Raw genomic sequence first — 12,048 nt, forward strand, 5'->3', positions numbered from 1 at the left:
TTGGACCCTCGGAGCGGCCACTGATACCTACCTACCCCATCATGGCATGGCATCAGATTTCGTCGCTATGTCGATTACGCAATCATCCATCCTAATGTAATGATAATAATTATCGTTGGCGCGACAATCCAATTAGATCAGGTCAGGTAGACTACAGTGCACTGTAGGAGGCAATGTGGTGTGGTGTGATTTGACTCAGGCACTCATTCATATCTTGGCATTGTAACAATTGGAAAGGTTATTTTAAACAATGTTTACTATGTTTTTTGTTGCTTTTGTTTTATTTATTTAAGAAAATAGTATAATGACCATTCGACAACGCCCTTTTTACTATTTTCCTCGCAGGTGATATTAGCAATAGCGCTTTATTTGAAAGTTGAACAAAGCTTGTCCAAACAAGGTATAATCTCCTTTTTGTTTTTGCTCATAAAATTGGGCAAGTGCCGTTAAAAATGTGTTTTCTCGATATAATAAACGTAGGGGAAAGATCCTTTTCAAGTCGTCCACGCCAAGCCTAACAAAATATACTCCAGCTGGTAAAGGGCATGTCAACGTGAAATTAGTCATTTTCTTGACGACCTCACCGAACACTTTCGTAAACAAATTTACTCTAGACATGCGTTCAATTTCACAAATTAAAATTGATGAGTTGAAAAGGTTTGTTGAGCTTTCGACAAGACCCCATCTTGTGAGTTCTATGCCCAATGTAGGATTCACCAAAGTTTGAAAAAGATCAATTTTGCCCTCAGCAAAAGTTTCATTAAGAAAAGTAGAAAATATGTTGACATATCCACCGATTTGTTCATGTCGCATGCTAAGTAGTTCTCCCCGCATGCATTCCTAAAAAAATCAAAAATCGATTTAAATTGTGTAACTGTAAGAAGGTAGCATAGGAACTGGGAGGCAACAAACCAATATGTTTCGTAATATCGACTTGGAACTAAGGGATTCACGGTTGTCAAAAATACGTACCCTACGAGCTAAAGACGGCGACAACCACATCATGAAAACGACGAAATATCTGATGAGGCCTTCCATAATCATTTGATAAATATGTTAGTTTCGAGACAATGGGATGAGAAATTTGAATTGGCCAAAAATTAAACCTAGAAAAACTTGAAACGGTTCAGAGAGACGGCGATGTCCGAATAAAGCGAGCCAAAATGCTTAAATAAAGCCAAAATAATTTTCTATCGCCTAAAATAGATGAGATTATAATTTCAGTCCGGGTTGGTTAAAAAGCGGAAATTTTTCGCATTTCAAAACGGGCTAAATGTTGAAGAAGCGACTAATGGGATTGGTTTTAGTAATGCAGTGTTATCAGCCGATCAGTACAAACCCGAAATGTGCATTGATCATTTCTAGGAGGTTACAGTCTGTTCAACAAGAATGTGGCTGCGATTATTCAGAAAAAATAAATCAGACAATTTTTGACCAAACATTTTACCCAAGTACATAATGTTGGCTATTGCGCAGTTACTCAATAATTTGTCCAATCGCCGTCATTATTTATTATAGCCTCACACCTTTTTTCCATATCTTTGATGAAATTTTCCGCGTAATCCGATGGTAAAGATCCCCTTATCTTCATAATTTGATAACACAGTTGCTTCTCCGTGAATACTGACCTTCCACTTAATCGCACTTTAATGTAGGACCACACATTTTCTATTGGGTTCGCATCTGGAGACATTGCCGGCCACGCCCTATTATTTTGCCGTTTCCAGTCACTGCACAATTTACTGCGATATTTTGGATCACTGTCTTCTTGCAGTACCGAGGTTGTTGTGTCTGCCCCAAAAAGCTTTTTTGCAGACCTCATTAGGCATTTTTGATAAATCTTTCTTTCTTTCAGCATTTAAAATACCGGTGAACACAAAAAGACAACCAAATTCACTTTGGCAGAAGCATCCCAACTTTTACAGGGTGTTTTACGGTACGTTGAAGTAACCTATTATGCTTACTTGTCCAAGCTTTCGACAGAGAAGACAACTACAATCTCGATCTAAATTTTCTCTTCCCCAGTTGAGTCGTTTTTCATCGTGTTTTTCAGCTAACAAAAGTTTGCTTTTAAAGTAGACCGAAAAGATATATCATTTTCACGCATGCGACTGCGAACAGACATCCCGGTTTTCCGCCGAGGTTCACCAATTCGATATCCCTAAAAGCGTCGTGACCTATGCCATCGCTCCATCTCAGGCACTGTCTGAATCGTGCTCTTTTTCTACCATAGATATTGCGCTTATAGACTTTCCGGGGGGATCATCCTCATCCATACGGATTAAGTGATCATTTTCTTGTACAGTAAGAGCTTTGACCCTATGGTGAGATGTTTCGAGCGAAACAGTTTTCATAAGCTGAAATAGGCTCTGTTGGCTGCCAACAACCGTGCGCGGATTTCATCATCGTAGCTGTTATCGGTTGTGATTTTCGACCCTAGATAGGAGAAATCTTCAACGGTCTCAAAGTTGTAGTCTCTTATCTTTATTCTTCCCGTTTGACCAGTGCGATTCAACGTTCTTCGTTCTATTCGATTGGCGCTGGCGTTGCCACCATGTACTTCGTCTTGCCTTCAATAATGTGCAGCCGAAGATCTCGCGCCGCCTGCTCGATCTGGATGAAAGCAGACTGTACATCTCGGGTTGTTCTTCCCTTGATGTCAATATCGTCAGCATAGACCAGTAGTTGGGTAGAGTTGAAGAGGATAGTGCCTCTCGCATTTACATAGGTATCGCGAATCACTTTCTCCCGGGGCAGGTTGAAGAGGACGCATGATAGGGCATCCCCTTGTCGTAGACCGTTGTTAATGTTGAATGGCCTTGAGAGTGATCCTGCTGGTTTTATCTGGCCTCGCATATTAGTCAGCCTAGTCAGTTTTATAAATTTTGTTGGGATACCGAATTCTCTGATGGCCGTGTACACTTTTACCCTGGCGTCATAGCCGGCTCTAAAGTCGATTAAAATATGGTGCAACTGATGTCCATATTCCAACAGTTTCTCCATTACTTGCTGCACAGAGAAAATCTGATCTGTTGCTGATTTGTCTGCAGTGAAGCCTCTTTGGTATGGGCCAATGATGTTCTGGACGTATGGGGCTATCCGGCCTAGCACGATAGAAGAGAATATTTTATAGATGGTGCTCAGCAACGTGATACCTCTATAATTGCTGTAGTGTGTAATATCTTCCTTTTTATTTATGCGACAGATAATGCCCCGTTGCCAGTCGACAGACATTGGTTTGCTGTCCGACACCTTGAGCCCAAGTTGATGAACCACCTCCATATTTACCCAATTCGGCTGTAATTCCATCGGCTCCTGGCGAGTTATGATTTTTAAGTTGATGAATTGCACGGACTGTTTCTTCTATACTTAGTGGTGGCAGTATTTGTCCGTCGTCTTCAGTTGGCGGAGCCTCCAACTTGCCGATGTTCTGGTTGTTCAGTAGTTCATCAAACTACTCAATCCATCACTTAAATATGCTCATTGTGTCGGAAATCAGATTTCCTTCTTTTTCCCGGCAAAATGAGCATTGTGGTGTGTAAGGCTTTATCTTGCTGACTTGTTGGTAAAACTTTCACGCCTGGTGCGGTTGCTCCATATACTTTTTGAGCTCCATTTTTCCATCCGTGAAGTCGCTTCTCCGCTCGACGAAGGTGATGATAAGTCTCCGCGCGTGTCCGCGTCCTTTGAGAATGCAGCATTACTCGGTATGCTGCATTCTTCTTTTCAGTAGCTGGCTTACATTCATCGTCAAACAGGCCGTTTCTACTCTTTTTGCGGCTGGGGCCAATTATGTTTGTATCCGTAGTTATGATAACGTTCTTCAGGTGATTGTGAAGATCATTTGTTGATGCTTCATCTGCAGGATCTCTGTTGACTGCGATTATTGCGGCATCCATGTTCACCTTCTAAATGTTACGGTGGGCTGTGTTGTTGATGGCTTCAGTGTTAACTCTCATCTGATTGTCAGAGGGGATTCTGGGTGGTATTATATATTATTCGAGCTCGGAGCACCATGTCAACGAGATAGTGATCCGAGTTTATATTGGCCCACTTATATGCTCTTACATTTATCAAGGTTGAAAGGTGGCGGCGTTCGATCAACGCGTGGTCGATTTGGTTGAAAGCGGTCCCATCTGGAGAGGCCTGCGTTTGTTTATGGACCGCTCTCCGCGCAAACCAGGTAGTTCCAACAACCACTTCATGTGACACTGCTATTTGAAAAATCCGCAGTCCGTTATCATTGGTATCTCTATGTAACCTATGAGAGCCAACGTATCGCCTGAATACGGGCTCCGTTCCTACTTGGCTGTTAAAATCCCCAAGTATGATTTTGAGATCATACTTGGGAAATACTTCGAGGGTTCGTTCTACTGCCTCGTAGAAGGTATCCTTCTCCGACTCTGCAGTCTCCTCTGCAGGGGTGTGAACGTTTATGAAGCTTATATTTTTAAACTTGCCTCGCAAACGCAGATTGCATAGCCTTTCGTTTATATTTTCAAAGCCTATAAATAAAATAATCGGCTTCGATGTTCAGACCAACTTTGGCAAGTGAATTCTCCTTAGCGTCAATTAGATGATCATACCATCGAAGACGCCTCTCCTGCAGTTTTTCGTGATCGGTGCAACCCTATATCGATGGCGGATATCCTCCTTTCGAATGTGAGTCCTTGAGGGTTTTACGTGAGCACCTGTCTGGACGACTTAATCCCACGGTCTTCTTAAGACACTGATTGATTTTGTGGCCACAATCAGAGCCCCGCTGTGACAAGCAACAACGGTACCAGTCTATACCAAGTGCATGACTTAGCATTCATACTGGTGCATGCAAGAACTACCTAAATCTCTACCGAACTAAGGAGTACGGCACCCGTGTTGAAACGCAACAGCACGCCGAGGCCCGAAGATCTCTTCTCGCTTGAACATAACCAACAACCCCCATGACGCTCCCACTAGGGGGCCAACCGCAAACAACCGAACTGTACTCACATACAACGGGAGTTCACCCGAAGTATGTGAGTCCAGGGGCTTTCCCGGTTCCCATGGTACCAGTATACCCCTGGTAAGGTTTCGTGACCAATTTGCAACTTCAGATGAGTCCCCGTGCAGACTCGGGTCTGATCCCCCTGATTAGGCCTTTGGAGCATTCGCCTACTGCATCACGGCCGGCAAGCCAAAGTGAATACAGCGTCTCCCGGTGCCACCACTACGGAGGTTCTCCTCGGCCACTTGGTTTTGGTTTGGCCGACAGGGTTGCCGCCCCATCTTCCTCACCGCCACCTCTGAGCACCTCATTTCGGATGTGATCAAAACGTGTCACGCCACTAGTCCAACGCAACATCTTCGTTTCCATTACCGCAAAACGCCATTCATTGTCTTTTATAGTTGGCCAACACTCAGAACAATAGAAAGCGACAGGACGGACGACATTGGGGTAAATTTTACCATAGATTTGAAAGGTTCGCTGATACGTCGATTACAAAGAACACCAGTTGTGGAATGCCTTTTCATCCAGGTTGCGTTAATGCGTAAAGCAATTTCATTACGTATTTCTCCATTGACTGATAACATTGACTCGAGAAACACAGAACCTTTTATACCTGAAGCGTCAAGTTTCCGGCTTCCCGACTTGTTTTTACTGCATCTTTATCTAAAGGGGAAATATCTACAGACTCACAAGACTTAATTACCGAAGTGGGGACTGGCTGTTTGTATAAAGTAGTATGGGAATGTGGTATGGAAATTGAGTTTGCTAGGATGAAATGCTAAACTGTGGAGGAGGGTGGTGTTGGCAGTTTAAGAAAAGGGAATTGCCTGTATACGTATGCATTTTATTCTTATGTTGTCGTTGTTTTATTGATTTTGCGTTTTTATTCAGCCATAGTCTGAAATTCATTCCCTTTTAACTATATGCAATATTTCCATTTTACTCATGGTTACGAAACAACCATCCGTAGCACGCTGGACAAATTGAAATATCTATAAGATTTTGACCTGTGGAAACGTAGGGATAATGCTTCATATTTGCAGCCCTCGATGCACAATTCCTCATCCAATATTGTGCAAAGCCATGTTTCATCAGCAGTCCTAGGAGATCTTTTAACGAAGAAAGTTCTGGTCCGAGTGTTGCCAAGATTAGATTTGTGAAGTCCTTGCTTCCCGATATGGTGACTGGGTGAACTTGTCCTATAGATTCTGCGGTCCCACTCTTCCCGAGACCAGTAAGTGCCATAATCTGCTCGGAATGCCTTTCAGAAATCGTAGACGGAGAACGATGCTGGTTAACTGAGCATGTTTGGCATATTGCAGGCACAAGCGAGGCTTGTTGACATATTTTGGGCACAAGCGACACCTGATCGATAGTAGTAAGTTTATGGATAGGCATTACCTCCAAAATATCTTTTTTATGAAGATGGAACCGCAATTGTAGCACTCATGCCTTAAATAGGCCGTTCTCGTCCTTGGGCAATCGCAAAGAGCAATGAATCACGCTAGAATTCGAACCCTCCAAAGTCTCCAAAAAAGTTTACTATCAACACTAACAGAAGTAATTTTAATGATTTTTCTTGCTTTTGTTATATTTATTTCGGAAAATTATATAATAGGCAATCGATAACGACCTTTGGTTGCCGGTGATACTAGCAATAGTGCTTTATTTGAAAGTTGAACGAGACTTGTCCAAACGACGTGTAATTTCCTTTTTGTTTTTGCCTACCAATAAATGTGTGTTTTGTTGATATAATAAACGTCCAGGAAACATCCTTTTTAACTCGTCCATGCCAAACCTGAGAAAATATACTCCAGCTGGTAAAGGGCATGCCAATGTGAAGTTTGTCATTTTCTTGGCGGCCTCGCCAAACATTTTCAGAAACAAGTTTGCTCTAGACAAGCGTTCAATTTCACAAATTAAAATTGATGAGTTGAAAAAGTTTCTTGAGGTTTGGGTAAGACCCCATCTTGTGAGTTCTATGCCCGATGTAGGATTCACCAAGGTTTGTAGAAGATCAAATTTGAGATCAAAAAAAGGTATCATTAAAAAAACTAGAAAACATGTTGATATCGATTTGTCGATTTGTTCATGTCGAATGCTAAGTATTATATTTCTATCTGTATGCATTCCTAAAAAGGTCAAAGATCGATTTGTATTGTGCCACTCTCAGAAGAACGTTTCTTAATATGGATCTAGAACTAGGGGATTCAGGATTATCAAAAATACCCACCTTACGTGCTAACGACAAAAATGTCCACATCATGAAAAAGACATCATCATCATCAACGGCGCAACAACCGGTATCCGGTCTAGGCCTGCCTTAATAAGGAACTCCAGACATCCCGGTTTTGCGCCGAGGTCCACCAATTCGATATCCCTAAAAGCTGTCTGGCGTCCTGGCCCACGCCATCGCTCCATCTTAGGCAGGGTCTGCCTCGTCTTCTTTTCCTACCATAGATATTGCCCTTATAGACTTTCCGGGTGGGATCATCTTCATCCATACGGATTAAGTGACCCGCCCACCGTAACCTATTGAGCCGGATTTTATCCACAACCGGACGGTCATGGTATCGCTCATAGATTTCGTCATTGTGTAGGCTACGGAATCGTCCATCCTCATGTAGGGGGCCAAAAATTCTTCGGAGGATTCTTCTCTCGAACGCGGCCAAGAGTTCGCAATTTTTCTTGCTAAGAACCCAAGTTTCCGAGGAATACATGAGGACTGGCAAGATCATAGTCCTGTACAGTAAGAGCTTTGACCCTATGGTGAGACGTTTCGAGCGGAACAGTCTTTGTAAGCTGAAGTAGGCTCTGTTGGCTGACAACAACCGTGCGCGGATTTCATCATCGTAGTTGTTATCGGTTGTGATTTTCGACCCTAGATAGGAGAAATTGTCAACGGTCTCAAAGTTGTATTCCCCTATCCTTATTCTTGTTCGTGTTTGTGTTTGACCAGTGCGGTTTGATGTTGTTGGTTGATTCGTCTTCGGTGCTGACGTTGCCACCATGTATTTTGTCTTGCCTTCATTGATGTGCAGCCCAAGATCTCGCGCCGCCTGCTCGATCTGGATGAAGGCAGTTTGAACGTCTCGGGTGGTTCTTCCCATGATGTCGATATCGTCAGCATAGGCCAGTAGTTGGGTGGACTTGAAGAGGATCGTACCTCTTGCATTCACTTCAGCATCACGGATCACCTTCTCGAGGGCCAGGTTAAAGAGGACGCATGATAGCGCATCCCCTTGTCGTAGACCGTTGTTGATGTCGAATGGTCTTGAGAGTGATCCTGCTGCTTTTATCTGGCCTCGCACATTGGTCAGGGTCAGCCTAGTCAGTCTTATTAATTTCGTCGGGATACCGAATTCCCTCATGGCCGTGTACAGTTTTACCCTGGCTATGCTATCATAGGCGGCTTTAAAGTCGATGAACAGATGGTGCAACTGTTGTCCATATTCCAACAGTTTTTCCATCGCCTGCCGCAGAGAGAAAATCTGATCTGTTGCTGATTTGCCTGGAGTGAAGCCTCTTTGATATGGGCCAATGATGTTCTGGGCGTATGGGGCTATCCGGCCTAGCAAGATAGTGGAGAATATCTTATAGATGGTACTCAGCAACGTGATACCTCTATAATTGCTGCACTGTGTGATATCTCCCTTTTTATGTATGAGACAGATTATGCCTCGCTGCCAATCGTCAGGCATTGATTCGCTGTTCCATACCTTGAGCACAAGTTGATGAACCACTTGGTGTAACTGGTCGCCTCCATATTTAACCAATTCGGCTGTAATTCCATCGGCTCCTGGCGACTTATGATTTTTTAGCCGATGAATTGCACGGACTGTTTCTCCTAAACTTGGTGGTGGCAGTATTTGTCCGTCGTCTTCAGTTGGCGGGACCTCCAACTCGCCGATGTTCTGGTTGTTCAGTAGCTCATCAAAGTACTCAACCCATCGCTCTAATATCCCCATTCTGTCGGAAATCAGATTTCCCTCTTTGTCTCGGCAGGATGAGCATCGAGGTGTATAAGGCTTCATCCTGCTGACTTGTTGGTAAAACTTCCGCGCCTGGTGCGGTTGCTCCCTGTACTTTTCTAGTTCACAGACTTGTTGGTTCTCCCAGGCTTCCTTTTTCCGTCTGTGAAGTCGCTTCTCCGCTCGACGGAGTTCGTGATAAGTTTCTGCGCGTGCTCGCGTTCTTTGAGAATGCAACATTACTCGGTATGCGGCATTCTTCCGTTCCGTTGCTAGCTTACATTCATCGTCAAACCAGCCGTTCCGACTCCTTTTGCGGCTGGGGCCAAGTATATTTGTGGCCGTATCCATGATAACGTTCTTCAGGTGGTTGTGAAGATCATTAGTTGATGCTTCATCTCCAGGTCCTCTATTGACTGCGGTTATTGCGGCATCCATTTCCCTCTTATAGGTGTCGCGGAGGGTTGTGTTGTGGATGGCTTCAGTGTTCACTCTCACCTGATTGTCAGAGGGGATTCTAGGTGGTATTGTTATTCGAGCTCGGAGCACCATGCCAACGAGATAGTGATCCGAGTCTATATTGGCCCCCCTATATGTTCTGACATTCATCAAGGCTGAGAGGTGGCGGCGTTCGATCAACACGTGGTCAATTTGGTTGAAAGTGGTCCCGTCTGGAGAGGCCCACGTATGTTTGTGGACCGCTTTCCGCGCAAACCAGGTACTTCCAACAACCATTTCGTGTGACCCTGCTAATTGAATAGTCCGCAGTCCGTTATCATTTGTTTTTTCGTGTAAGCTATGGGAGCCAACGTATCGCCTGAATACGGGCTCCTTCCCTACTTGGCTGTTAAAATCCCCAAGTATGATTTTGATATCATATATGGGACAGGCTTCGAGGGTTCTTTCTACTGCCTCGTAGAAGGTATCCTTCTCCGACTCTGCAGTCTCCTCTGTAGGAGCGTGAACGTTTATGAGGCTTATATTTCTAAACTTGCCTCGCAAGCGCAGAGTGCATAGCCGTTCGCTTATACTTTCAAAGCCGATAACAGCAGGTTTCATTTTTTGGCTGACTAAGAAACCTACTCCGAGCACATGGTTTACTGGATGGCCGCTATAATATATGGTGTAGTGGCTCTTCTCCAGGAAACCGGTCCCTGTCCATCGCATCTCTTGCAACGCAGTTACATCAGCCCTGTATTGGGACAGGGTATCGGCTAGCTGCTTATCAGCTTCATCTCTGTACAGGGAGCGCACGTTCCATGAGAAAATGCGCAAATCGTTGTTCCTTTGTCGTTGCCGGGTCCGTCGTTTTAATATCCGTCCTATCTGAGGCTCCTGTTGTGGCTTCGTAACGGTTGTTTTCCGTGTAGGGTTGTCAGCCCTACCCAACCCCCAACCTGGAGGACCAGTTGGTACAATTTGTCCCGTTTTTAGGCGCGGGAGACTCGCCTTCATCCTTCTCCGTCTGCAGCTTTTCGTCAAGAAAGAGCTCCCAGCGGTCACCACGTGGAGGTGGAGATAGGGTTTGGTAGTAGAGCTGTTGGTGTTGGTTCAGCAGGCATTTCCCAGGTTTTATGCTCCATCGTGGGTACCAATCCACGTTTCGCCCCGGGACCTATACTACCCTTTGACCACCTCTGATAAGGCCTTCCATAATAATTCGATGTAGAGTTTGAAATCAAAAGGACGAGAAAAATCCAAAAATCCAAACTGGAAACTTGAAACTGTTTGAAAATAAAGTCCGAATAACACAAGTCAGAATGTTTGAATAAAACCAAAACCATTTAAAATAGATGAGATTATAATTTCTGTTCTGATCGTTTAAAAAGCGGAAAATATTTGCATTTTGAAGCCAACTTAAATAGATGCTAATTATCACTGATGTGCAGTTCCAATTGCCAAAAAGTTCTATGTTGAGGAAACGGCTAATGGGATTGGTTTTATTATAACATTGTAGCGTTATCAGAAGTCCTTAACAAAGTTCGCTGCGATACAATGAACACCGAATTCGATACCGCATCCCCATTTCTGCCAACAATTTCATTCTGCTTTGCCCTTGAATCATTTTGCTTTCGTAATAACAATCGTCTGCCTTTTTAGGAATTAACTAATAATATAAGTCCATGGTGGCTGTACGCCACCGCAGCGTCTCAGGGAGTAGGTGAGGAAAGTTCAGGAACTCTGGAGTCTTGCAGATTACTCACTGAGAAAGCTATTTCCACACCTTGCATCTAGGGATAAAATGCATCACCAAAAATGAGAAGAAGAAGATTTTGAGGTCCGGTACGGATAATCGGCGGGAATCGTTTGACTTGGTGACTGGGTCGAGCTCCTGTAATGGATAGCGTCGAAACCGCTAGTCGTGGGGCGGTTCGACGTCTAGGCGCCATGACGACCAGGAGCACTGCTCCGCCTGCGGCAGCCATTTCGCCACTTCAGCAGGTTAGCGTCGGCAGCGGATGAAGTGGACTGAAGAAATGAACCTCTTCATCATTCGCTCCTACTATGAAATAATGGCGGGGGTGGGTACAACATCTTACCGCCCCTTCTTGCACCAGAGAATCGTCGAGCGTTTCCCGCAATTCGTGCATGTGACTGTGCAGAGAGTCGCAGACCAGTACCGCTTTATAACTCGCATCGACACAATCCCGGCAATTATCAGAGAGCGTGTTCGACTTGAGGTCACCGCGGAAAATGCTGACGAAGAGTCGATGGCGACAGATGCGGCGGTATCAACAATACCACGCCGCACTGCAGGCAACAGTTTCAGTACTCCCCACAGCACTCTTCTCCACCGTCCAATTGAGGTTTCCGCTGAGGTTCGGGGCGAATTCCAAAGAGCGTGTATAGAATTCTAGGAAATGGATCCTTTGCATATACCAGGTACTCCCAGGCTCTATGCATCTCCAGCAACTGCGTAAATTCTATCTCATATCAATGATGAGATTGCATCTCGACTGTGTGCTGATATGTCGCTGCTGCAACTACAATCACTTGTGTATTGTGGTGCAGTTGCGGCTGTCAGATTACACGGTCAGAAGATTCGCTTTTGTGTTATTGGTTTGAGTGACCAAAGAGATTCACCATGGA

The 12,048-nt window shown here is 44.4% G+C and overlaps 1 protein-coding gene across 2 annotated transcripts; it reads right to left on the reverse strand.

Annotated features, from left to right (window-relative positions):
• Positions 1-232: 232 nt before the first annotated feature.
• On the reverse strand, positions 233-7,354 carry LOC119659253. 2 transcript variants are annotated; one of them, XM_038067241.1, is made up of 2 exons: positions 7,221-7,354; positions 233-840 (listed from the first exon to the last, which is right to left on the reverse strand). In XM_038067241.1, the coding sequence occupies exons 1-2, from the start codon at positions 7,251-7,253 to the stop codon at positions 352-354; spliced, it is 522 nt and encodes a 173-aa protein (XP_037923169.1). In that variant the 5' UTR covers positions 7,254-7,354; the 3' UTR covers positions 233-351. The 2 variants fall into 2 exon arrangements, with proteins under 2 accessions (XP_037923169.1, XP_037923168.1); XM_038067240.1 differs by lacking the exon at positions 7,221-7,354 and adding an exon at positions 973-1,133.
• Positions 7,355-12,048: the final 4,694 nt, after the last annotated feature.

Source organism: Hermetia illucens, chromosome 6 (assembly GCF_905115235.1).
Source record: "Hermetia illucens chromosome 6, iHerIll2.2.curated.20191125, whole genome shotgun sequence".
Classification (NCBI taxonomy): domain Eukaryota; kingdom Metazoa; phylum Arthropoda; class Insecta; order Diptera; family Stratiomyidae; genus Hermetia; species Hermetia illucens.

Coding starts and splice junctions, on each gene's coding strand:
- LOC119659253 (XM_038067240.1), bottom strand. CDS start 1,044: ATGATTATGGAAGGCCTCATCAGATATTTCGTCGTTTTCATGATGTGG. Junction 841..972: donor CGCCGTCTTTAGCTCGTAGG/GTACGTATTTTT, acceptor TGATTTTTTTAG/GAATGCATGCGGGGAGAACT.